This window comes from Notothenia rossii (assembly GCF_949606895.1).
Source record: "Notothenia rossii genome assembly, chromosome: 3".
NCBI lineage: Eukaryota > Metazoa > Chordata > Actinopteri > Perciformes > Nototheniidae > Notothenia > Notothenia rossii.
In genome coordinates, this window is record NC_136901.1 from 57,573,727 (window position 1) to 57,601,122 (window position 27,396).

Below are 27,396 nucleotides of genomic sequence, written 5' to 3' on the forward strand. Positions count from 1 at the left end.
TGGGTATGGTATCCGTGGAGACATACTCACCTGGATCTCAGACTTTCTCAAAAACAGGCCATCTGGATGGTGCCCAGTTCTCAGTGGAATTCCACAAGGTAGTGTCCTGGGTCCTGCACTGTTTGTCCTCTATATCAACGACCTACCCGATAATGTGAGCTCCATGGTCCAGATGTTTGCAGATGATACTAAAGTCTTCAAGGAAATTAAGTGTAAAGAGGATGCAGAAAAACTCCAGTCAGATCTCAGAGAAATGCAAAGATGGTCCGAGTGTTGGCAGCTCAAATTCAATGCAGCAAAGTGCAAAGTAATGCACTTAGGTTTTCTGAATCAAAAATATGAGTATAATATGGGTGATGATTCAAACACTATAAACCCATCCGAGACTCAGAATGAAAAGGACCTTGGTGTGAATGTTGACAATACCGTGACATTTAGTGACCATATCCGTCGAGCAAGTAACAAAGCGAATGGTATCCTAGCAATGATCCGCAGATCATACACCTATTTGGACTCTGACGTAGTACGTAGTTTATACATCTCTCTTGTACGGCCACTCCTCGAGTATGGGAATGTCGCTTGGTCCCCCATGTACAAAAAGGATGCTGAGCTCATCGAGAAAATACAGAGAAGGGCAACAAAGCTGGTTCCAGAACTAAAGGACCTACCATATCAAGAACGACTGCAAAGTCTTAAAATCCCGACTATGTATTATACAAGGGCGAGGGGAGATATGATCGAAGTTTTCAAATATCTCCACAACATCTACAAAACATCATGCCCACTACAACAGGATTATAACACCAGGACTCGTGGACACTGTCTCAAGTTGAAGAAACAGTACTCAAGACTGGCTATCCGCCGCAACTTTTTCAGCCTGCGTGTGGTTGACTTGTGGAACGATCTGCCAGAAAGCGTTGTCACATCCAAGACCGTTAATTGTCTCAAATCCCGCCTCGACCATTACTGGTCAAACATCACCTTCACTTTGGACTATGTGACTGTAGCAAGCATCCATAGTAAATAAAGAATCAGTGATCTACTTATTTATTTATGAGCGACTAAAAGGCCTTAGGCCTATTAAAGCCGTATCCTATTGATTGATAGAGCACCGACCCTGTCCTTCGTGCACCGGCCTGATTGCGGGTGCCGATCCCCACCGCCTCTGTTTTGAGTCCCTGGGGCCTGAACACGCCGCGGAAGGCTTGGCCCAGTCTCCCTCGTGTCACGCCTGCCGCATGCTGCCACGTCTTGGCCACCGGCATCGTCAGGAGCACTTGCACACGTACTACGTGTCGCCAGAGGAAGAAGAGGACCCTGTGGACCTCAAGGTGGTAGAGATGTGGGAACAGGAGGCGTATGGGGAGGAGGTGCCATTTGTTTTCGCCATCCCGGCGGGCCGGTCCCGATCGTTGAGGTGGAAGACGACGAGGGTTCCTCGATGTCGGGGGCTTCCGGTTCCGGCATCCAGGAAGGGCCGCCGCACATGTCCGCTCGTCAGGACTTCCCGTCGGTGATGGCCATCGCAGCGGGACGTGTGGGGCTACCGCTCCCCCCGCCACTAACGCTGACGCCGATGAGCCGCCTCCACCAGGGGTTTTACGGCCCGGCTTCTCCGGCACAGCTGGCCTTCGTTTAGCCCCAGCTGCCAGACATTGGCAGTGTGGAGGTGACGTGGCGGCAGCCACTGAGGATGAGGGGGGGAATGGGGGTGGGACCGTAGAGAGGATGACCTGATGAGAGATGGACAGATAGATGGAGACAGAGACAGAGAGAGGGATAGGCTGAGAGGATTAGAGGAGCAGAGGTGCTGCTCTGTAGCACGGGGACATGATACACGACAAACACACACACACACATAAACACAGACTACATGCTCTGTATGGTGACTTACAGCCAAGGACAGTGTGAGCAGTGGTACCTACAGAGCACAGCATGGGTCTAAAAGAGCCATATTATGCTCATTTTCATGTACATTTTGTTGGAGCGCTAGCCAATAGGAGCGCAAATGTCACCTAGTGATGTCATTATGTCAGGGAAGTAAACACAGGAGTCCAATGGAGGCGTTTCAGGCAGGGGGGGAGTGTCGGAGAGACCTTTGCAGACCATTTACATGCACTAAAATCTATAGAACACACAACAGGAGAGGGAACACCACAAAAAGCAGAATAGGGCCTCTTTAACTGTAAAATGCAGTGATTGGAATGGTAACCAAAGTTAAGAACTTAAAATAGTTTAACCCTGTTCTTTCTTTGTTCAACTATAGGCGCTTTCACACCGGAGTACTTTTCCCAGTATAGTTCCGATAGTTCTTGACATTTTGCGTTCACACCAAAAAAGTCTGGAACTAGAACTTAGTTCATGAGAACCTTTTCATCCCCTTTTTCGTCCCTGCTAGAGAGCAGGTACTTTCATGGGAGAAAAAGGTTCCCATCTCTGATTGGCTTGGAGGATTGCAAACCACGCACCCTAAAACTCGGAAAGGTTTTGTGAAGCCGCCATTGTATTTGCTGGCATTAGCATTATTAGCATTAGCACAGCGCGCCAACGGAGAGAGACTAACTTATGGCAACACAAAAAAAAAATGGGAGCGATGGAGATGAGGAGGTGTCGGCGTTCTGGCGATTTTACAAAGGCTTCAGTAGAAGCTGCCTCGTGACCGAGAAATGCTGGAGTATTTGGATAAAATATTCTGGCTCGTTACGCAGATGGCAGCAGCGCCCAATAATCTTGGTGTGTTGGGTGTCTCCTTGATTTCCCCTCAGGAGGTCGCCCCCGCCCCCCCGCCTCAGGACGAGGGTGATTATTCTGACCGCTGCATTGGTCAGATGAACAATCTGATCCACGGTGTAGCCGCTGCAGCTGGCTGTGTCATGTGAGGAGAAGAGAAAGGCGACGGTATAGAGCCCCCTCGGCTCCCGTTGCCCCCTCCACCTCCGCGACCTGTCCCGCAGCTCGTCCCGCTGACCCGGCTCGGAACCGGCAATCGCGGGTACGAAATGCCCCACCTCAGCAGAGAGCTTCGGCGTGGGGTGCGCCGTCCTCCCGGAGCAGACTGGCGGTGGGAGGAAGCGTCCCGGTGGGGAGGGGGACCTCTTCCACCAAGGATGCGAGGGCGAATCCCGCCTCCTCCCTCTTTAATGCAAGTATTGTGAGGCATACTTTTAATAGAAAATATGATTGCATTTATCCCAGTCTAAATGTAATTTCTTTCCACAATTCCACACTTCCACATAACTGTACTGATTACCCACTCGCTGCCCCAGTTCTAACTCCAGTAAAGGAAGCAGCTTGTGGGCATGCGCAGGCGAGGGTAATAAACAGCAGGAAGTCAGTAGATATCTTGTGAAGGAGAGGTTGCGGTGCAGTGGCTGTTAACCAAAAAAAGCCGGTCAGGGCAGGGGCGGACTGGGACTACAAATCATCCCGGGACTCCCGACCGGCCCACTTCGGTAACGCCGGCCCACCGCAAGTAGCTAAATACCGCTAGTAAATTGTCGACGGACGGACGGACGGACGGACGAACGAACGGGGTGGTGCTAGTGACTTACCGCAGAGGTAGACATTAAGGGTAAGTCCAACGGCCCTTGGACTTGTATTATCACTGGCCCCACCATTGTAACCACTGGCCCGGAACATTCGTCCAAAAAAAAATTGACTAATAATGAAGAAAATCAACACATTTGTTGCAATAGTAATTTATGCACTAACTAGCCTACATTACTACTTGTATTACAACATTTGAATCATCAGTTCTTCCTCATTTTCCTCAATTGTTCATATTTGGTTTATTAAAATAATGATATTGTGGTCATTGTTAAAAAATGTCGGCTATTATTATGAGTATTATTATTTGTATAATGCACTTTCTGCCTTCCTGTCATTAGGAGTTAGACATGTAATGGCTATGTAATTGATTTGATTAGAAACTTCATTATCCTAAACTGCTGGGACATTTCCCTATAGCCAATACCTTTATATTGTCTACTCTTCACTTGCTTGTCAGCATCGGTCGGCATTGATGTACAGAGCCGAAAGAAGAACTTGTTTATATTGGCATCATATTGAGAGATGCAGCCAGTGACGCGTCCTAAAACCAGGAAGTAAGCTGCTGGTTCCCTCGACAAAAAGCAATGGGATTTCTCCACAGGGTTTTGGAAAGTAGCTGGAAATAAGGTCTGTGGAAAACAAACCTGTTTGATAAATGCACGTTTTGTTCAGACGGATAATCTCCACATGTCTACCCTACTTTTATAATTTTCGAATCATAAATCTAATCGATAGATTAAGGGTTTTAGTACGCGTCACTGCACCACTAGAAGCCAACTCCTTCGATCAAGCTGGCTGAAACTTGTCTCCCTCTTCTCATGCTCCCTGTCACTCTCCTTTAACTCCTCCGGTGACTTTCTTTTATTTGAAGATTGTTTTTTACCGCTGGTATTAAAAACATTTTGGTGAATGGTTAGGTGGCGCGATAGTCTGTAGTGAAGGAACGCGCTCCCGCTCACGGGAGCCTGCTCGCGCTGCGCTCCGCAGCACACAGCTGTTTGCTTTTCACCCAACAACGACAACTCACGGAACGCTATGTTGTAGCGTTGATAAACGAAACAATTTAACTAAATTGCTAGTCAAAATACCAATACCACAGGACAATTTTTTTAAAGAAATATTTTTAGTGGCTCGAGCGAGCAAGTGGAAAGTACGTTATGCTGGCCCGCGGTGTCTAAATGGTGGTTCCGGGCCAGCGGGCCATTTATAATGTCCAGCCCTGGCCGGTTACCGGCCGGTGTCGGTACCAGATGTGTTCGGGGTACCATATGTGTTCGGGGGCCGTCTCTTACCAATGACGTCACGCATTGTACGCATTGTGATTGGCTGTACGGTAATTTACCCAGGGGTGCTCGGGGGCAAATCACATCTACAGATCATGACAAACCGAATTTAATTATTCCTATGCTCCTAGCGTGTGAAAATGTTTGTGAAAAACATGTTAAAAAAACATGAAAACGGAGCAATGGCTGTACGCCATTGGCTGTACGGCAACTCAAGAGGAACATCATACACGGTCAAATTCCGAACATTTAAACATAGCCTACACTTCATTCTTTACTTTGTCCGTTATTATATGTAGAAGATGAACTACCTCTCTGAAAGGTCCCAATGTGTTCATTTTGATGGGCTGTCTTCTGAGTGGTTAAACATCACTAATGATTTTCTGACTTCTGACTGCTTTGGATATATAATTACACCACAATAAGGTTTTACTATCACAGTGCACTGAGATTTGTGACAGACTGTAAAGCACTTACGCATCACTGTACACTGTAAACCAAGGCGGTTTTGCCATCACTTACTGTACTGAGGCTCAGTCACTGGTACATTTTCATTTACAAAGTCATGTTGGATAAAGTACCATCTTATATCTGCTCCCTGATCTCTCGGCAAATTGAAAGTACTTATTGCCTGAGATCTCATGCTGTGGTTTTATTAAATGTGCCAAGTGCTAGGACTGTCTTAGGGAAGAAAGCTTTTAGATGTGCAGCTCCACTAACTTGGAACAGTCTGCAAAAAGAATGTAAAATTACCAAGCTGGTACCACTAAATGTTTTTAAAGCTCGGTTGGATGCTCCACAATCAGAGGCTGTTGGTACCTGTACATATGGATAGATATGTAAATTGTAGTCCCTGTATTTTTTGTCCCTGTATATATATATATATATATATATATATATATATATGTAATAAAACATAACGCACAATGGTACACAGTATCCAAACTCTTTAGGCACTGGTCACAGGCATTCATGTAAAGCAGATCACCAGAATCCAATACTGGTAAAAACGTTGCAGAGATCAAATGTTTCCTTGTCTGAAAGGAGAAACCTAATTTTAAAACAACATTTTCAGTGTGTGACTTGAAAGATAAGTTCTGATCAATAATAAAACCTAGATATGTGTATGTAGTGACCCTTTCAATGTCAATGTCAGTCCCTTGAACAGTACAAATGTTGGGGAGAAAAGAAGTTAACTTTTTGCCATTTGAGAATATCATGAGTTTGGAGTTGTCTGCATTTAATACTAACTTGAGTTGAGATAAATGGGATGGAATAACATCAAAGGCAGACTGGAGGAAATCAAGACTTTGCTCTATAGAAGAGGATGAACAATAAATAACAGTATCATCTGCATAAAAATGGAAAGCAGCATTTGAAAAATTATTAGGGATTATTTACATATATGGTGAGATTATTGGTCCTAATATGGAACCTTGGCGCACACCCTTTCAAATCAAATCAATCAAATCAAGTTTTATTTATATACCACATTTATAAACGATTTTTAGTCGAGCCAAAGTGCTGTACAAATTATAAAAATACCCCACAGTAAAGACATTTTACAGCTAATACAACAGTAGTTTGTTCAGAATATCAGTATGAGAAGAAAACGACACCCTCTGTCCTTAGACCAGTGGTTCTCAAACTTTTTCTGTCAGGCCCCCCCTTTGGAGAAAAAAAAAAGTCGGGCCCCCCCAAAACGAATAATCAGGCTCAGTGGCGGCGCCAGAGATTTATTTTGGGGGTGCTGTGGGGTAGCTTGACGTTTCATAGAGGGTGCTCAAACATTTAGGGTTTCCCATTAATGTACCGGTCGCTACAGTGGAATTTTCTACTGCAACAATCCCCACGCAAATACACAACGTACCCGCGACTGTTACAATGAAGGCTCGATATTCAGCTCACGGCATATAGGTGTAAGCAGGGATAAAGTGCTATTTTTATAGGTGATGTGTGGACGTCACATAGGGGGGTCCGGGGGCAAGCTTCCCCGGGAAGATTTATTTTTAAATATTGAAGTTAAAAGCATCAATCTGGTGCACTTTGAGAGCGAAAGGAAGAGATCTATGGATACATCTCTCAACACCCATATGAAACAGAAATGTAAACAGATTTACTTTTTCTTGATGGATATTTTACAAATCACCCTTTTAAACTTTATTCTTGTTTTACTGTCATATAGTATTTCATACCTGTTTTTCATTTATTCTCTTATTTTTTTATAACTATAATGATCATATAAACGTGTGCCTCGGAAATAATTATTTACATTAATGGTGACCAAAACATTTGAGACCCACTGAGATAACACTGAGAGAGTCCTTTAGCTCTCAGTCTGACAGGAGAGGACTCTCCTCCACTTTGTTGTTGAAAAAACTCCTTATATATATAATATCCGTTAGCGTAGCTCGCTAGCACCAGAAGCTAACAACAACGATCTCCAGTACCGGTGCGCTCTCTCTCTCTCACGCGCACACAAAATGGCTCGTTCCACACACACACACAGAGCCGAGCTTTAATGAAACAGAGACCCAGACGTAATAGTACTGTACTGCATCATATTATTTTCGAATCAATAATTTTTCAAATTATGATTTTTATTTTATTTTATTTTTTTATTTTTAATTTTATTTTTTTATAACCATTTTTCCTCCTGGTCTCTCGCGCCCCCCCTGGCATGCCTCTGCGCCCACCAGGGGGGGCGCGCCCCCCACTTTGAGAACCACTGCCTTAGACCCTCACATCGTACAAGGAAAAACTTCCAGAGAAAACCCACAGTTTAAAGGGAAAAATGGGAGAAACCTCGGAGAGAGCAACAGACGGACAGACGTGCAATAGATGCCGTGTGTAAATCGAAGAGATAATACATTTTACAACATAGGTAGACCGAATGTTAGGAAATGCATGTGTCTATAATAAGAGGATGAATCCACAAAGATGTCAACAATCCTGTGGGAGCCTCCAGGGAGGCAGCACGACGAGACCCAGGCAGGACCGCAGAGACAGGTTCAGCCACGATCCGAAGTCCACGACTTAATCCAGAACTCAGAATAGAGGATCCAGGATGCGGGACCACAGCAAGAGGATCAGCCTCGACTCAAGATCCCGGCGTCGATATAGACACAAAAGAAGAAAAATGTGGCTGGGTTAATTGGAACATGAGAATACACAGATACAGACAGACAGAAGGAAGAACAAGCACTCCCTTTGGAGTGATTTATTTTAAATATTGAAGTTAAATGCATCAATCTGGTGCACTTTGAGAGCAAAATGAAGAGATATATGGATACCTCTCAACATCCATATGAAACAACTGTAAACAGATTTACTTTGTCTTTATGGATTCCATTGTGGACTTGATTGTGATTGCTGCACATTATCCCTTACTTAATAAATACTTTTTTTGATAATCTATTATATAGAAAAGTATATCATATTGATATATAATATATAATTTATTGATAATATATAATATAATCAAATATAACAATCAAAACGAAATCAGTAGTATTAACTATTAGGGCTAAGAAAATATTGTACATGTGAAATAGTTGTATGTATTGATTTAAATTGACATGCATCCGCTAAGAAAAATAGTCCGTTGTTACTGTTTGAACTAACGTACCAACAGCACTGAACATATTACATATTACCTACCATATTACGTTATATACTTCTTACCTTCGATTTCTCTTATTCTTCTCCTCATTTTTTCTTTGTTTTACTTCAAGTTTGTATTGTATTTCTTCAAGTTTTTATCTTGTTGGTCGAATTCACTTAAGCGTCAGCTAAATGCAATGTAATGTAATGATAAAAAAAAAACTCTATACTCTAGACAGCGTGGGTAAATTACCGTACAGCCAATCACAATGCGTGACGTCATTGACGTCATTACGTCGTGACGTCGTACGTCGTGACGTCACTGGTAAGAGACGGACCCCGAACACATATGGTACCCCGAACACATCTGGTACCGACACCGGCCCACATCGTCCGACCGGCCCACTTCAGTACCGGCCCATCGAGATTCGTCCCGAACGCCCCGATGGCCAGTCCGCCCCTGGTTCAGGGGCAGTGTGATGGATCGTTGGTCGACAGGGCGTGTATCCATCAGGGCTCCACCCACTTGTGATATTCATGTAAATGTATTGTGCTCTCAGTATAACTGCGCCCCCTGCTGTCTACACAGCATATAGATACACTAGCAGTGATGAAGTGCACAGTAAGCATGTATAACGTGTGTGAGCCAGCACTGGTGAATAAACCCTGTTAACGTCCAGCAAGTTGAGTCTTTCATGTACAACATGGAAACATTACATTGGCGACGAGGAGTAAGCGAAAGGACACACGTGGGATAAACACGGACTTTGCTGAGTTTTCCAGAAAAGAAAAGGAAAAAAGACGGACAAGTGGAGAGTGAGGCTAAGCTAACTACGCTAAGCTAAAAACGAAAACGTGGCAGTCGGCGCATTGCAGCAGCAATGGCCGTGAATACCGCTTCTCTCCCACCGTTTGACACAGAAACGGACCTTGGCTCTGTCGGACCTCGCTGGATGAAATGGATGCAAAGGTTTGAAAACTACACCATTGCTATGACCATAAATGGCCATGCTAGGCTAAAGGCATTAATGCTGCACTTAGCGGGAGAACGTGTGCATGATATCTACGACACACTAGCAGGAGAAGATGGCAAATATGCAGACGCTAAGCAGAAGCTATCTACATATTTCTCACCCAAGAAAAACGTCCAATATCAAGTGTACATCTTCAGAAAAGCTAAGCAAGATCCAGGTGAAACTTTGGACAGTTATCACACAAGGTTGAGGATGTTAGCGAAGAACTGTGAGTTTACCAGCATGGATGCGGAGATTAAAACGCAAATCATACAAAGCTGTGCATCATCCAGACTGTGAGAGATATAACGATGGGTTACGTACAACCCTAGTTATATTAGCACAGGCGGAGCCCTCTACTAGGGGGGCCCTGTCTGTCCTATGCTGCCCGCTGTAGAGGGTGTAGGATGACAGTCGGGAGGCGAGGCCGCCTTATATACTGTGGGCCTGCGCATGCACTCAGGTAGGCCCGCCCCCGGGGCCGGCTACATTTATAGATTTCTCAGTAGGTGAACGCTTGCATAGTGAGGTCAAGGGCAGTACCCATAGAGTTCAGTAGAGGCCTCCGGCTGTGCTTACATAACTAGGGTTACAATACGTAACCCATCGTTTCTTCCCCCTTTTCTTTCTTTTCTCTTTTCCTCATATCTGTGCGGACTCTAGGCTTGTTTTGTTTTGTGTGCCCTGGGCATACTCCAGTACTGTACTTAAGTAAAATGTTGAGGTACTTGTGCTTTACTTGAGTATTTCCATGTTATGCTACTTTGTACTTCTACTCCACTACAAGCCAGAGGTAAATCGTAATTGTACTCCACTACATGTATTTAGTACCTTTAGTTACAGATGGGGATGAATGATGTGAAATCTAATCAAGTGTTAAATCAGACTTTAATTCCACCTGGAGTAAATCCACAAGCTACCCTGCAGTATACAAAGTCCTTCAAACTAGCTGCACCTTTACCAGCTTTGAGAACACTTTAATTATCAATCATTATAAAACATATCATATATATTATTCTGAAATGGACCAATCTGCACAATGACTACTTTTACTTTTGATACTTTAACTATATTTTGATGATAATACTTTTTTACTTTTACTTGAGTAACATTTTGATTGCAGGACTTTTACTTGTAACAGAGTATTCCCTGGTACTTCTACTGTTACTTTATGACAAGATCTGAGTACTTCTCCCACCTCTGAGCAGCACTAATATAGGCCACAAATAAAAAAACACCTTTGAGAAAAAAGGAAAGCCAGAGTGGAGAGCTGGGCAAATGTGAACCTTTTGAAGAGAAACGTCATTTTAAAAGGAAACGCTACAGACAGACATTTATTTTCATCATACGTGTGTTCTGTCAACCCCAGGTGCTATTGTAGATTTTTTAAATAATTTCAGTTTAAATTGTGAAGTTGCACATTTTGCTGTTGACCCCGTCAGTACAAGTACAAAAGCATGTTACTGTATAAGCTTGAATCACTTATATTATTTATATTATTCTTGTTTTTAATAACAGAAAACTGTCCATGTAAATATCTAATTTTTAATTAAAATATTAATAAAATATATGAATAACCTTTCGAGCAATCAATCAGCATTCGAGTAAGCCAGCAGCTTACAATTAAGCTCATAATGATACAACACAGAGTTCAACTTATTGGATATGTATATATATGATAAAACATCAGCCAATAGACTATAAAGAAATAAATATATTGACTGTCCAAACAATGAGAAAGAAACGCTGAAGTCCCAGCTCCCAGCGGCTCAGGAAGAAAGCCCTCAGGATTATAAAAGACCCCCATCACCCCAGCTACAAACTGTTCAGTCTGCTGCCGTCTGGCAGGCGGTACCGCAGCATCTGGACTAAAACCACCAGACTCAGGGACAGTTTCATCCCACAGGCCATACGACTGTTAAACACCTGAACTGTTGAAAGAACATCCATAACATTTATCTGTTTGCAACTCACATATAGTGATATTCCAATGACTGTATATAGACTATTCTGCACAGTTTCTATCATATTCTGTTTCTATTATATTCTATTTTATTTTATTTACTTGTAATATTTGATCTGTTTATTGTGTTGCACTGTTGGAGGAGCGTGTGACCTAAGATTGTCATTGTCATATCTACACCGTAGCTATGCACACATGACAATAAAAGCCTTGAAACTTGAAAAAATACAGCTATTCCAACCGTCCCCACACTGACTACTGACATCACTCCTCAACAGAATGATGTATCCACGGGATTCTTTGCCGTTCTGTTAAGTTGTGATGCTGTAAACGCTGTAAAATGTCACCTTTTTACTTTCATCCCACGTTACTTTCGTCCCTGTTCTCCCCTACTGTCCACATCTTCTTAGACACCTTTCAGTCTGTATATGTTGCCTCTTTGAAACTGACTAAGCAAACAGACTCCTACCTGGCTGCCTTCAAACCAATCATCTTTGACAGAATGTTACAGTTTGAAGTGAAAATGCATCTCTGGTTTCAGCTCCTGAGACATGAGGACGGCTGCCCGTCTGTGTTTGATACCATTGTTAGTTGCATATCTCTTGGTTGTTACCTTTGTGGGTATTGTAATCCCAATGTTTCACTGTGTTCTAACGTGCTGATATATTACAGTTTAAAATTCCACATTTAAATGATCTAGACGTATTAGGCTCTTTTCACAGCAGCCACGCAGAGCACACGCCGGAGTAATTAATAACATTAATTATGGTCTGGTATTGTGCATGCTGGCTTACTGGAATGCCTTTGATGCACCAAATAGAACGAGACCATAATTAATTTGATCAATTACACCTGTGTTTACCCTGCAATGTCTTCTGGTTGCTGTGAAAAGGGCAAATAAGAGGCATGAGTTTAGATCTTAAGGCTCTGTAAACATGACATGTATTTATTTGTATGTCATATGCAGACTTCTTCCCAATCATTTCACTCCGCGTCCTGTTATTTATCGGATTGATCTGCTCTCAAGTATTTGATCAACTCTCATTTAATCATTAAATATTAAGGTTTATTGCAATTGATCATGAATATATGAACTAAACAATGATTTTGCATGCTTTTGATCTGTCAACATTCAAACAGCCCTAAGATAATCCTGTTGTGGAAGTATTCCTGTGTTTAACTGTCCTGTACTGCCATCTTGTGGATAACTGCAACCAGACATGATAACAGATCGGTCACTCAGGCCTTAACCTAAAGATCCCTTTCCTTGGATCCCAAACTTACTCCAAGTATGTATTTTTTATATTTGATTGACCTGATGCACTTTGATGCTGCAATGCATTGAATGATTAAATGTCTCATGTCACCACTGACATATGACACGTGTTGACAGAGGTGCTACCTACTGTCCGCCATTCTGCCATTCATTTGTTATCTTTCTTATATGGAAGGGACATGTAGGGGTTCATGATTTGATATTTTGAACAAATACACCTACATTATTAAGACTGGACTGTGAAGCTAAAGAAAGGGAAACAATTGGACAGTATTCTGTCTAAAGCACAAAATTACCTCAGGCTTTTGTTTCAACGTAAACATTTTGTATACAAATCTCAGCAGTCTCACTTAAGTGTATCTTTAACTCAAATATCAAATTTGTGTGTGTGTGTGTGTGTGTGTGTGTGTGTGTGTGTGTGTGTGTGTGTGTGTGTGTGTGTGTGTGTGTGTGTGTGTGTGTGTGTGTGTGTGTGTGTGTGTGTGTGTGTGTGTGTGTGTGTGTGTGTGTGTGTGCAAACGTGCTACAACGGCCCAAACACTTCCATTAGGAGCAAAAATGAAATCAAGTAAATATAAAAACACAAGTGTGCCAAAACACGTGAAAATCAAGAAACAACTTCAACAACTTGACAACACGTGTGCAGAATTTAGAAAACATTCACCAACTCAAGTAAAACATGCGCAGCGCTTTTTGTATTATATTGTTTTTCGTATTGCACAATACGTCAACAGCTGGGACAGCTTGGTGACGTTCAGGATTATAAAGCTGGACAACTGTCTCTGTTGGAGAGTTAGTCTGTCTCATAATAACTGTAAGTGTTTCATCAGTATATTTGAAATGAATAAGTTAGTTAGCTAGCCAGCAGACCCGCTATATTATTGGAAGGAATCATGTGATCATATTGTTAAAATAAGCCGATAAAACATTCTAGGTACGTTTCCAACAACAGAGACAGTTGTCCAGATTTATAATCCTGAACGTCACCAAGTGCTCCGGTCCCAACTGTGTGCGTCACTTTTTAGTGTCCCCTGGTCTCCCAGCTGTGTGCATCACTTTTTAGTGTCCCCTGGTCTCCCAGCTGTGTTTTGAGCTTCTTGCAGCGCTTTGTATTCGCAGCGTTTGGTTTATGCAGCACTTTTAATAAATGCTGAGCATGTTTTCATCAAGATGAAGACGTTTCTTCAACTGCATGAGTTTTGGTTCATTTGTGTTGTTTTATTTTCATCGTTTTTGCATCTGCAGTGCGTTTCTCCTCATGGAAGTGTTTTAACATGTTTGCTCCAGTTGGCCAAGGTACTCTTTAGAGATTGTGTATGTAAACTGTATGATACTCTTCAGTTACGTAACAAAACAATACAACTTCAATTGACAGAGTGTGAGTCTTTATTTTATTTAGGCTACTAAGAGAGGACTGGAGAGAAGTTGGGACACTGTCATTTAAATTTTACTTTAAGGCAGAAGCGAAGTAGTCTCCTCTGAGAGCCGAACATGCAGCAGTCTTTCTTTACACTGTTTATTTAAAGTACTACAGAAGCTTTACATTTTAATTAGTTTAATAGGTTAAATGCGTGTTTTTACTGAGATACTGAATGACTATATCTTCTGCTTCAACAGACTCAGTAAACCTTCTACCCGAGCTCAGGATTACTGGTTTATTTTTCATGGCTCAATGCAAATTTGCTAATATTTTCAGTCATTGACAGCACTGAAAGACTATGCAACATGTTATATATCTGATCTGAATCCACAGCTAAGAAGAGAGTGACTGTTGCCGTTAAGACGGGCAGAAAGATAGCTCCATTGAATGCTGTCAGTGCGTGCCCTACCTCTGCTGGAAATGTATATACTAACTGTTTTCTAACATATGTTGCATTTATGTTCCCATGCCTCCAGGGCCTACAGTCCATGATGGGTGGAAGTAGCTCAGGCCGTTCAGGCCAGTTAATTTGCTTCCTTGGCCCTAGTCTGCAATAATTACCATCCCATTAAATTCCTCGATTGGTTGCAATTTTAAACTCCATGTTAGGACTTTAGGACATATGATTACAGCTAATGAAGTAAAGTTAAGATAAGTCTACAATGCCTTTCAGGTGTTGGTTAATGTAGCTCTGATGTAGAATGACTAGAGCACCACAATGAAAAACCATCAATCACTGAGTCCTCCCACAGTGCATTAGGACAATTCCTTGATTGGGCAGTAGGTGGCGATAATGTTGCAATAAAGGCAGTTACTCATTACCAGAAAAAGAAGAAGAAAAAGAACCATAGCAACGCTTAAACAAAGATGGCGGTGTCAGCCGCTGTGTTCTGTTTATTCCTCTTGTTTAATGCCGCCACTACAAACGGAAATACAACGAGCTACAATTTTAACACGACGCTTGGTGACCAGAACGTCACATTTAACTTTATGGAAAATGATACAACTCCACAGCCGACAGAGTTTGAGTCAACCAGTCCGACACCGAGCTCCACCAGCACCGAGCCCCCTCAGACCACCGAGCCCGCCGAGCCGCTGCCCTCCTACGGCCGTCTGTCCACCCCCGTCACTACCGGTACTCTGCCTGGAACTAGACCCTAGCTAGTGGCTAGCCAGCTTAGCGCTACACTATGCTAACTGACCTATTGTGCCAGTTAACTGTTTCCTATTAAACAGAGGTGAGAGTAGTACTCAGAACTTGTACTTGAGTAAAAGTAGAACTACTCAGATCTAAAAGCAGAAGTACCAGAGTGTAGCAATACTCTGTTACAAGTAAAAGTCCTGCATTCAAAATGTTACTTAAGTACAAGTAGAAAAGTATTAGCTAAAGTTCAGTAATTGAGTAAAGATACTTAGTTACCTTACACCACTGCTATTAAAGCATGATCGACAACAATGGTCAAATCATCGTTTATTTCAGGCTAATAAAATAAACTCTAAACTGAGATGTAATGAAAGCATGGTGTTAGAATCTCTGCTGGAGATTGGATGTCTTAAACACCACAAATGCAAGTTATTTTGTTAGTAGCCTAAAGCATTTCAGATGTCTGACTGAACCAATAGAAAGCACACACACACATCCGTGCATACACACTGTACAAGTAATGCACACGCACTAAACGTTTATTTATATTTAAACAGATGTTTAAAACAAATGCTTTTGAAAGTAGTTGTGTACATACACACACACCAGGTCACATCTCAGGTCACATCTCCAACTTCAAGAACATGTTGATGTTTAACACTAAGATACAGTTCCATATGAATGTCTCAGTTACTAACCTCGTTAACTAACCAAATCTCTGTAACTAACCTAACCTCTGTAACTACAGTGTTTCCCCTAGGATGGAGTCATAGCAGCGGTGCTAAGGCACGTGGGCCCAGCATAATGAGAGCGCGGAGCGCGTGGAATTTTTTAGTGTGTGCATGTGCGAAGTGCGCCCCGCCAATTTGTTTCTATGTGTCTGCCAGCACAAGAAAGGCTCTTGAGGCCTAGTACCAGGGCCGGTTCTAGACAATTTGCTGCCCTAGGCGAGATTTTATATATAAGGAATAAATGAAAAATCTCTACAAAAGACAAATACGCTACAAAAACAGAAACTTATTGACATAGGTAATATACTTAAAATGGCTACAAATGTACTCAGTATTGTATGAACATGTTTTAATTGGGGGGTGGACGTCACATCCTCTAGGGCAATGGTCACCAACCTTTTTAAGCCCAAGATCACCGACCTCGGCCTAGGTGAAAGGCGAGATCTACCTATTGCAGAATTGAGTGAAAAAGACGGCCCAGACAATGCTTCCAATTTGAGGCCTTTTCTATAGGCTAATTGCATCTGAATTACAATGAAGGCTCCATAATCAGCTCACGGCATATAGGTAGGGGTAAAGTGCTATTGGGGGGCGGACCTCACCTCCTCAAGGGGGGACCGGGGGGATGCTCCCCCGGGAAGATTTTTTTTTAAATATTGAAGTTGAAAGCATCAATCTGGTGCACTTTGAGAGTAACATGAAGAGGTCTATGGATACCTCTCTCAGCACCCATATGAAACAGAACTGTAAACAGATTTTCTTTGTCTTTATGGATATTTTACAAATCACTCCCCTTTTAAACTGTATTCTTGTTTTACTGCCATATAGTAGGCTATTTCATACCTGTTTTTCATTTATTCTCTTATTGTTTGTATAAAAATGATCAGGTGTGCCGCGGAAATAATGTTTTGAATAATTTGTGACAAAATCGTTCTAAACACTCAAGAGTCCTTTAGCTCACCTGAGCCCCTCAGTCTGACAGGAGAGGACTCTCCTCCAGCTTGTTGTGGAAACAGCTCCTTATGTCCGTTAGTGCAGCTAGCTAACCAGATGCTAACATCACGGTCCCCGCTAACACCGGTCCCTCTCACTCCCTCTCACCCTCTCTCCCTCACTCCCTCTCTCCCTCTCTATCACACTAAATGCGCTATTGCCACACACACACAGAGCCGAGCTTGAATGACACAAGCACACGTGTATTTCCATGCAACTCTCTGATTGGTCTGTTGCGTTCACTGAACACGGGAAATTACAGTCCTACCGTTGTCTCTTGTGTCATGATGAGGTTCACGTAAAGCACGGTTAATGTATTATATTATTGAGGTGTCTCAAATATACGTCAATCAAGTGGCACCTGCTAACGGGGTGGTGGATGATAGGTTTACATCTAAAATCGTATTTTTCAAACATTATTATTTTAATTTTATTTTTCTTTCTTTTGTTACTTTTTTTTTAACGGTCTGCGATCTACCCGCACCACACTCGCGATCGATCGACTGGTTGGCGACCACTGCTCTAGGGGGGTCCGGGGGTACAACTCTAAACACCCATATGAAAAAGATCGGTTTACATTTTAATAATCAAATAAATATGTGAACATAACCAATAACCTACCATAGCCAATAACAAATAAATGTAACTTATTTTATTTTTGTTGTTCATTCATATCTTATTTTACCTATAGTTAACATTTATTTATTTATGCATATTTTTGTATCTCTCCAACTTTAAACTATATTTTTGGTTTACTGTCCTATAGTATACATTGGAATAATTTCAAGCCTGTTTTTATTTATCCTAATAATTATAAAGGAGTGCCGTGGAAATATGTGTTTACATAATTTGTAAACACATACAGTATTTGTTTGAGACCCACTAAAATAACTTAGACTAAAATGAACTATCTAAACACTCAGAGAGTCCTTCACCTCACTGAGCCTCTCAGTCTGACAGGAGAGCTCTCCTCCACCCTGGTTGTAGAAACATCTACTTCTTATATCCGTTAGCGCAGCTAGCACCAGATTCTAATAACAACAGCGCCGGTACCGGTGCGCCCTCTCTCTCTCTCCTTCTCTCTCTCTCTCGCTGCCATGCTCGCACTTTGGCTGTGAGCTGTGGGCGCGTGATAAGCCAACACCCCCCACTTTCATCACTTACAGCGCCCACCGTACAGGGCAAATGAAAAGTGTAACCAGGGTGAAAAGGGTGTTACATTTACTTAATTATGAAGGCCAAAAATGAGGATGAGCTCCAATGGTCAAAAATGTTTTTTCCCCTCCCAGGGGTACCAGCGCAGTGCCTCCCCAGATCTGGCGCCCTAGGCGACCGCCTATGCCAAAAATGCCAAGTTTTGTTTTGGGTACCTGGCTGGTGCCCCCAAGCATTTGTATATAAGGGAAACACGGAACTAAACTAACAACTGTAACAAGCTAACCTCTGTAACTAACCTAAGCTCTGTAACTAACCTAACCTCTGTAACTAACCTAACCTCGGTAACTAACCTAACCTCTGTAACTAACCTAACCTCTGTAACTAACCTAACCTCTGTAACTAACCTAACCTCTGCTTTGTGTTTCAGTGGACAGTGTGTGTCCCTGTGACCTGCACAAGAGTGTGTGTGACATCAACTGCTGCTGTGACCGAGTGTGTGCTGAGGAGCTGTCTCTGTTCACCAGCTGCTCCGTGGACAGAGTCAGGTGAGCCCCAACCCCCCCCCCCACAGACACACACACACACTGCTTACTACACCATTCAATTCAAATGACTTTCAGAGAGGAATGTGTGCAGGGGGTTAATGAAACTGTTTTAGAATGTACAGTTCATGTATAGTCTACTACACAGAGCATCAGGCAGTCTATAGATATCAGCAGCATCCAAACTGTCAGCATTAATATGAAATAGATACTAATGCATCGCTGCATATATTACACATGTTTTGTATTTATAAATATTTGTATTGTATTTTATTTGATCTTTTATTGCAAATTCTTTCTTTTAATTCATATTCTTTCTTTAACGTCATATATATTCATTGTGCTAAGTTATTTTTCGTTTAGTTTGGTTTACTTGTAATTTGACTATATGTGTTAATTAGATTTCCTATCGACAGATCTGTTGTCCTTGTATTTCTAATATGTATCATTCATTTGAGCTGACTTTGTGTTGGTGTGTATAGTGGCAGTCAGCAGCTGTGCAGGGGGGACGTGGCGTCTTACTCTCTCCGCATCACCATAGACGGATACTCAGAGCTGCAGGCGTCTGTGGGGGAGGAGCCTAATTATGACATCCTCTGCATCCAATCACAGAACCGTGCGTCATTAACTGTGTTCGAGTATTGTATGAACATGTTTTATATCACTTATTACTTAAGTCTCACCAATATTAGTCAATAAGTAGATTTAAATGAACCTTATTGCTAAATGTAAAGGACTGGGCTGGTGTTATTGGACTTGTTTTCTCTGAGTCTATTATAAGATAAGATAAGAGGGACCTTTATTGATGAGGGAATTCAGGTGTTATAGCAGCAAGAGAATAAGAGAGTCAAAAGTAAAAAAAAAGAATAACATAAGAATAAACATGAAGCAACGGTATGAATAAAAATAACGAAAATAGCATGCATTAAACTCTGATCAGTTGAATGTACAGTACATATATACAGATATGTGAACGAGGGTAAATATATATACATTTACATCTGCAGATTGTATCTGCATACATTGAAAATATTATGAATCTCCATGGCATAATGCCGAAACCCGCAAAATAAAGCAAAGGTCGAGACAACTTGAAAGGATATGGTGTTCCACTAAACTTGAAGAATCTCGTTTAATTTGGCATATCACTCTCAATGAATATAAGAAAGCACTGCGTAAAGCGAGAGCAGCCTACTACTCTTCATTAATAGATGAGAATAAGAATAATGCAAGATTTCTTTTCAGCACTGTAGCCAGGCTGACAGAGAGCCACAGCTCGATTGAGCCTTCTATTCCCATAGCACTCAGTAGTAATGATTTTATGTGCTTTTTTAACGATAAAATTGTTACTCTTAGAAACAAAATTAATGACCTCTTGCCTTTGACCAGTATAGTGTTATCAACAGCTCCCGGAAACATAAGTTCTAATATTACACTAGATAGTAAACTAGAATGCTTTTCAGCCATAAACCTTGAACAATTAAATTCAATGATTCTCTCTTCTAAACCATCAACGTGTATCTTAGACCCGATTCCAACTAAGCTGTTAAAAGAAGTTTTTCCATTAATTAGCACTTCTTTATTAAATATTATGAATATGTCTTTATTATCCGGCTATGTTCCACAATCATTCAAAGTAGCAGTGATAAAACCGCTTCTTAAAAAGCACAACCTCGATCCAGAGGTTTTAGCCAACCATAGACCTATTTGTAATGTTCCGTTCCTCTCAAAAATTCTTGAGAAAGCAGTCGCAAAACAGCTGTGTGATTACTTAAAAAACTATGATTTATTTGAAAATTTTCAGTCTGGCTTTAGAACACATCATAGCACAGAGACAGCTCTGGTTAAAGTCACAAATGAAATTGTAATAGCCTCAGACAAGGGACTTGTCAAGTTCTGCATTTGATACTATCGACTAGGGCTGCACGATATGGGCCAAAATTCATATCTCGATATTTTTTAGCTGAATGGCGATATACGATATATATCTCGATATTTTTTCCGTAAAGTAAAAACAAAACAGACAGTCCTAGTTTGAAGCCAAACCTCACACAGGCACTTTATTTAACGTTTAGAAGCTGCACATCAACATGCATGAAATAATTCAGGAACAAAAACTACCAGCATAAATAAATAAAGATACCATTCTTCCTTCTTTCTTGCATCCTCCCTCATTCCCTCAATTACTGCTTTCTCTTGCAAAGTAATTTCGACCAGGTAACTCGTACCTGGGGTCAACAGCTTTTAGCAGCTTTACAAAGCCGGTCTGCTCCACAGTCGACGTGGGGACCATGTCTTTGGCTAAGTGATATGCCACTGCCTTCGTTATTTCACGCCACTTTTCGCTTTTTTTTTCATAAGGCACACCACGTGTGAGTGAGTTGTGCAGCGTGATTTGCTTTGAGGCAGGAGGCTGACAAGTCTTCACGGTCTGGGTTGCAGCACGCAGTTTAATACACTCCTCATACTGCACTTTGTGCTTCTGTTGTAAGTGGTGGAAGAGATTTGTTGTGCTCGACCCTTTCGTTGCAACTTTTTTCCGGCATTGTCTACAAAGTGCATTTTTCTGCTCCACGTCTGCCGCTTGAAAACCAAACCATCTCCAAATGAGAGAGCCGTTTGTTTTCTTCTTAACAACCAGTTCATCCTCGTTTTCTGTATCACCTTCTCTCCTTTCTGTCTCCTCCTCTATCTCCGGATTGTTCGCTGCTGCTGCCATGCTTCTTCATGCAAATGTCGGGAGGTGGGGGTGAGGGCGAGGGGGTAGTGAGGGGGAGGCGGCAGGGCGCCGTTGCTGCTGCTTGGAGATACAGAGAGGCGGGCCGCGGGGCAGAGAGAGTTTGCAGCGGAGTTTGCTGCAACTTGCAGCTTGTTTTAATATATATCGATATATACGATATGATGTAATCCTATATCGCGCATGAAAATATATCGATATAAATTCAAAACTCGATATATCGCCCAGCCCTACTATCGACCATGATATCCTATTGCAAAGACTAGAGCACTTATTTGACATACAGGGAACTGCTTTAGGCTGGTTTAGGTCCTATCTATCTGAACGCTCTCAGTTTCTACGTGTCAACGATGAATCTTCCATGCAAACCAAAGTTAGCCATGGAGTGCCACAGGGCTCAGTGCTCGGACCTATTTTTTTCACATTATATATGCTTCCGTTAGGCAATATTATAAGGAATCATTCTGTAAACTTTCATTGTTATGCGGTTGATACTCAACTATATTTATCAATCAAGCCTGATGAAATTAATCATCTAAATAAAATTCAAGACTGCCTCAAGGACTTAAAAACGTGGATGACCTTACATTTTTTGATGTTAAACACGACCAAAACTGAAGTTATTGTACTTGGCCCAAAGAATCTACGAAACAAGTTATCTAAAGATATACTAACTATGGATGGCATTAATTTGGCCTCCAGTGAGAGTGTAAGGAATCTTGGTGTTATATTTGATCAGGATTTATCCTTTAACGCCCACATAAAATCAATTTCAAGGACCGCCTACTTCCATCTACGTAACATTGCAAAAATCAGGCAAATCTTGCCTCAAAACGATGCAGAGAAACTAGTCCATGCATTTGTTACTTCAAGGCTGGATTATTGTAACTCCTTATTATCAGGGTGTACCAAGAAGTCAGTCAAGTCGCTTCAGCTGATTCAAAATGCTGCAGCTCGTGTACTAACCAGAGTTAGGAAAAGGGACCACATTACTCCTTTTCTGGCTGCCTTACACTGGCTCCCTATAGAACACAGGATAGAATTTAAAATTCTTCTTCTCGCCTACAAAGCCCTTAATGGGCAGGCGCCATCTAACCTTAAAGAACTCATTATACCCTACTGTCCTACTAGGGCATTGCGTTCCAAGAATGCAGGGTTGTTGGTTGTTCCTAGAGTCTTTAAAAGTACAATGGGAGCCAGAGCCTTTTCTTATCAAGCTCCACTTTTGTGGAATCAGCTTCCAGTTTGTGTTCGGGCGGCAGACACCGTATCCGTTTTTAAGAGTGCGCTTAAGACCTTCCTTTTTGATAAAGCTTATAGTTAGGGCTGATTAGATTCAGCCCCTAGTTTTGCTGATATAGGCTTAGTTTGTCGGGGGACATCTTACTTCTTCCTTCTCTCTGTCTATACCTGTGTACTCTCATGTTCCGATTAACCCAGCTTCCCCAAATGTATTTCTTTTTGGTGTCTATATATACGCCGGGATCCGGAGTCATGGATGATCCTGCGGTCCTGTGTCATGGATAGCGAGTCCTGGATCTTGAGTCGTGGCTGTGGTCCTGGATCATAAGTCCTGGATGGATATCCTCGTGGATTCATCTTCCTATTATACACACATGCATTTCCAAACATTTGGACTACCTATGTTGCAAATGTATTATCTTTTCAATTTACACACGGCATCTATTGCACGTCTGTCCGTCCTGGGAGAGGGATCCCTCCTCTGTTGCTCTCCCTGAGGTTTCTCCCATTTTTCCCTTTAAACTGTGGGTTTTCTCTGGAAGTTTTTCCTTGTACGATGTGAGGGTCTAAGGACAGAGGGTGTCGTATTGTCATACTGATATTCTGTACAAACTGTGAAGTCCACTGAGACAAATGTAACATTTGTGATATTGGGCTATATAAATAAACATTGATTGATTGATTGATTGATTGATTGATTGATTGATTGATTGATTGATTGATTGATTGATTGATTGATTGAATAGTCAGTGCATATTATTATTGTATGGCTCCTTGTAGGCCGATGGTACCACACAGAGTAAGCTGCCATGTCACAGAGTCTGTCCCTTTTTGATGTCCTGTCTAGGTGTTGGTGGATTGTCTCACCCCCCTCCTGCCCTCCCCACTGACAGCAGCTTTGACTCCCTCTTTAAAGAGTTCACCAGCTTCATGTTTGGCTCAGAGGAGAGACGGGTGTCCTCTCCAGAGCTCCAGGACTCGTCTGGATACCAGGCAAGTCTCCGTCTGTGTGTCAAACCCATTGCTTGTAATAATGAAACAGCAAAGTGAGGTGTGTGTTGTGGTGTGTTCCAGTATGGGGAAGTGATGCTGACAGCGGACAGAGGGGTGTTCCTGCTGCCAGCGGCTGCCATCACGGCTGACTGTGTGGACAGCAGTCCTGCAGGTAAATGCCTTCAGATCCTCACTGTGATGATGGGGCAATGATACATGCTTCAAAGTGTGACAGAACAAGAAGAGACAGCATTAAGAGAGCAAAGTGAGTCAGCAAGGGTGCGCTGATGATGTATTTGTGTAGGCCCACCTGGAAGTCATCATAACATCCCTCAACAAAAAGCAATGGGACTATTCCCTAGGATTGGAATATTGCCAAAACAAAACTGGTTTATGATAATTACACGATTTGTTCAGAAGGATAACTCCTACATGTTAACACCAATGTAGGATTCTTGAAGCATTAATGCAATAGGCAGAAGTGAAAAGCTACCGTTAGGCTAGGAACTACATCATAATCACCCTGCTAAGCTAAAGGCGGCTAATGTTTGCCGTGATGGCGTTTACTAGTCTTATTTAGTCAGTTGTTAGCAACCACTGTCTTTATGACACATAGAAGCTTCGGACATCACCAGTGGGGGATTAAGCGACCTATTATAGGTCTTAGAATTCACTTAGAAATCCCCTTAGCTTATATTGACCACAGAACTTATTTCAGTATTTTAACCAAAGACATATTGACTGAAACAAGGGAACAGGAATTAGTCAAATACTGAATCATCTCTGGTTTTTATGACTCAGTAAGCTACACATTGATATCTACAGTATCTAGATTCAAATCACAGTGCAGACTGTCAGATATGAAATACATCCTCAGTATTTGGAGCCTTTTTAATAAGTCCAATCACAGTAAGAACGCTTCATGTCAGGAGTTTGATTAAGGTTAGCTTGAACTCTGAGCTGGGAGTACTCCCCCTTGTTCACATGGAGTTACCTTTGTCACCCTTCCACCCACTGGTTGATTGTAAATGGGTCCTCACGAAGCGATTGTAGGATAGTAAATAGAAATATACATAATGTGCAGAACTGATTTGAAAGAGATGAACATGTATTTGTAGTTTTGCTGAAGTGTCATAACAACAACATTTATGAGAGGATGGGCAGAGTCACAAGACTGCAGTCAGAACACAAAGTGCAACACAAATAAAAGCCTGTAGCGGGGGGGTAACACAGCAGACAAGTTTCTGTTTCTTGCTTCTCAAACAAGGGCAATGCTTCATGCTTTTATTTACTCACATGATTTCATCTTTCTATGCTATCATTATTTCAGTTGCACCAGTTCAATATTTGGAGTCCTTGTTATTTGTTAAAGGAGTAGTCTGCCGTTTAGGAAATAAGCGTCTTTCTCATCTCATCACTACTATTTCAGGATGGAAACACACTGATGAGAGTTTCAAGGAAGTGCTGTTGATTTAGTGAGCTGCTGTTTCCTGTTTGTGTCCTCTGCAGGCTTCCTGAAGGATCAGAGCAGTGTGTGTTCCCGCCGTGTGACCCTGCAGGAGCACTGCAGCTCCCTCCCCCCCCTCAGCATGAACACATACACCGACATCCAGCTGCTGGCTGTGAGTCTGCATCAGGGAGGGGCTTTCAGTGCACTCAGATAGACTGACGTTAAAGGGGTCGTCCACCTGATTAACAAAACACACCTTGTTCTAATTGTATCATTAAAGTGCAAATCTTTAAAGCTGATGTACTGTTTCAAATGATTGATTTGGTAAGTTAGTCAACATTCTTTGCTTCTATTTGCTCCCAAAATAATGATTTCTGTATTCTAGACAGTGGTTCTTGGTGGGGTTTTGCTTTATGCATGTTTTGTACATTTTGTAAAAGGACACCAAGTAACAAGAATGAGAGAGATATACCTAAAACCAGAAAACCTCAACTTTATGTACATTTAAAGGTTTGAAACTAAATATGTTCTCTCTGCAGGGGAAGAATGAAGACGCAGCAGTGAGTACGCCTTCTTTTGTTAAATGCTGACACCATGGTTACTTATGATCAGAATCAGGTTTATTGGGGATGAGTGGGTAATAAAGAACACTCATATGCAGTAAGCGCTTACCTATTGTGCAAGATCCACTGTTTCAGATTCTTTCTCTTTTTGTCCTGATCCATTTCTATAAAAACCTGTCTGAAAATCAGCTGATCAGATCTTGGCCACTTTATGATGTCATAACGTTTTTTTAGCTTATGTAACCATTAGCCAATAACCAACCAAGGTAACCTTATCACCTGATTCTCCTCCTAGAGCACCATTGAGTTATTTTTAACCAAATATCTCTCAGAGGGGCGTGGGGAGGGTCTCCTTATTTTCATCTAAAGTAACAGACAGAGAATCAGCACTTTGGAAACAGAGGGGATTATGGGATGCTGCAATGATCTGTTTGGTGTTCCAGCCAATCAGAGACAGGCTCTGTATATATCTGAGACCTATAATATATTGATGAAAAACAGAATAATAGGGGACCTTTAATATAATACAAAATATATATTTTAGAAATAAATCAAAAGTAGAAAAGCTGTGCAATTTTGAGAAAGTTAATAAATATTGAGCTGAAATGTGCAAAATATACAGAGGAATTTGCAGAAAATAGATGAACCATTTTGATGTTTAGGGCAACTCAGAATCAGGTTACATGCTACTTCATATCTCTAGATTCACACTGTGTCTCCATGATGTGATCAGCTCAGAGGTGGATGTTACTTCCCTCACAGCCTCCAAACCCCATCATGACATCCAGGCTCAGTGTTGTTGTTTTGACACCTTGCTGGGTTGGATGAAATACCCAAAGAGTTGCAAAAACAGAGTGTTAAAACGTTCTCACGACCTCAGATTCCTGCCGAGCAGCAGATTTAGCAAGACTCTGATCTGCAACCATTTGAGGGGACCGGCTGCAACGAGTGGACAGGAAGCACTGCTCACTGTCACAACGCTGCCACCCACTGATTGTCACATCAGCATTCACACCACACCTGCCATTACTGCACATTATTACACGGCTTAGTTGAACACTCGATTCTGATTGGTCAATTCAGAACACGTGAAACGTTGTTAATCCAGTAGTACAGACCGCTGTCAAGGATTTATTGACCGTTGTTAAGCACGCTCAAATCTGCAGAAAGAAGTCCGGTCGATTGAACTGTACACAGTTTGGCCAGTTTGCTTGTCTTTAGTTTTCCGTTGTCTACCGTCTGAGAGCAACATGGAGGATTTTCATATTAATTGTAATATATTTGGAGAGCACAGTAATTTGGACGAATGGTTAGTGGCTGATGAATTCCCTGTAAAGAAAAGAAAAGACAAGAGGGACAAGAAAACAGCGGAGCAGTAAGAGAGGCGTAAAGACTGACCACATTATGGGCTATGAAACTATTTAAAGACCGGCTGATTGAAAAACCAACCAACAGAATTTGACAGCAACGGGGCAGAAACCCTCAACACGGAGCTGCGGTCCTTTTTACGCTCCTGATCAGCCTGTAGGGTGTTCTTTTACCCATAATGACCGGCGCCTCGCTGCCCGTTATCCCTTACTTACTTCATCAAAACACAGTGGTAGTGTCTATGGATTTTTCTTCATTTTAGTATGGTGTGAAAATCAAACAGTGGACACCTCATTGAGAGGAGGAAATATAATCCAGCACATTACACACACTGTCTCTGCTTTGAAATGAATATGGCTTGAATAAGA

General features: G+C 41.9%; 1 protein-coding gene across 1 annotated transcript in view; it reads left to right on the forward strand.

The window, feature by feature from the left end:
- The first annotated feature begins 14,952 nt into the window (after positions 1–14,952).
- Positions 14,953–27,396, forward strand: part of LOC307032984 (tectonic-1-like) — a 14,223-nt gene continuing 1,779 nt past the window's right edge. The window contains exons 1-6 of the mRNA XM_079671253.1: positions 14,953–15,242; positions 18,561–18,678; positions 19,158–19,291; positions 23,502–23,647; positions 23,729–23,819; positions 25,157–25,303. Of these exons, the coding sequence (XP_079527379.1) occupies positions 14,975–15,242; positions 18,561–18,678; positions 19,158–19,291; positions 23,502–23,647; positions 23,729–23,819; positions 25,157–25,303 (904 nt within the window). The 5' untranslated portion in view covers positions 14,953–14,974. The remainder of the gene's footprint in view (positions 15,243–18,560; positions 18,679–19,157; positions 19,292–23,501; positions 23,648–23,728; positions 23,820–25,156; positions 25,304–27,396) is intronic.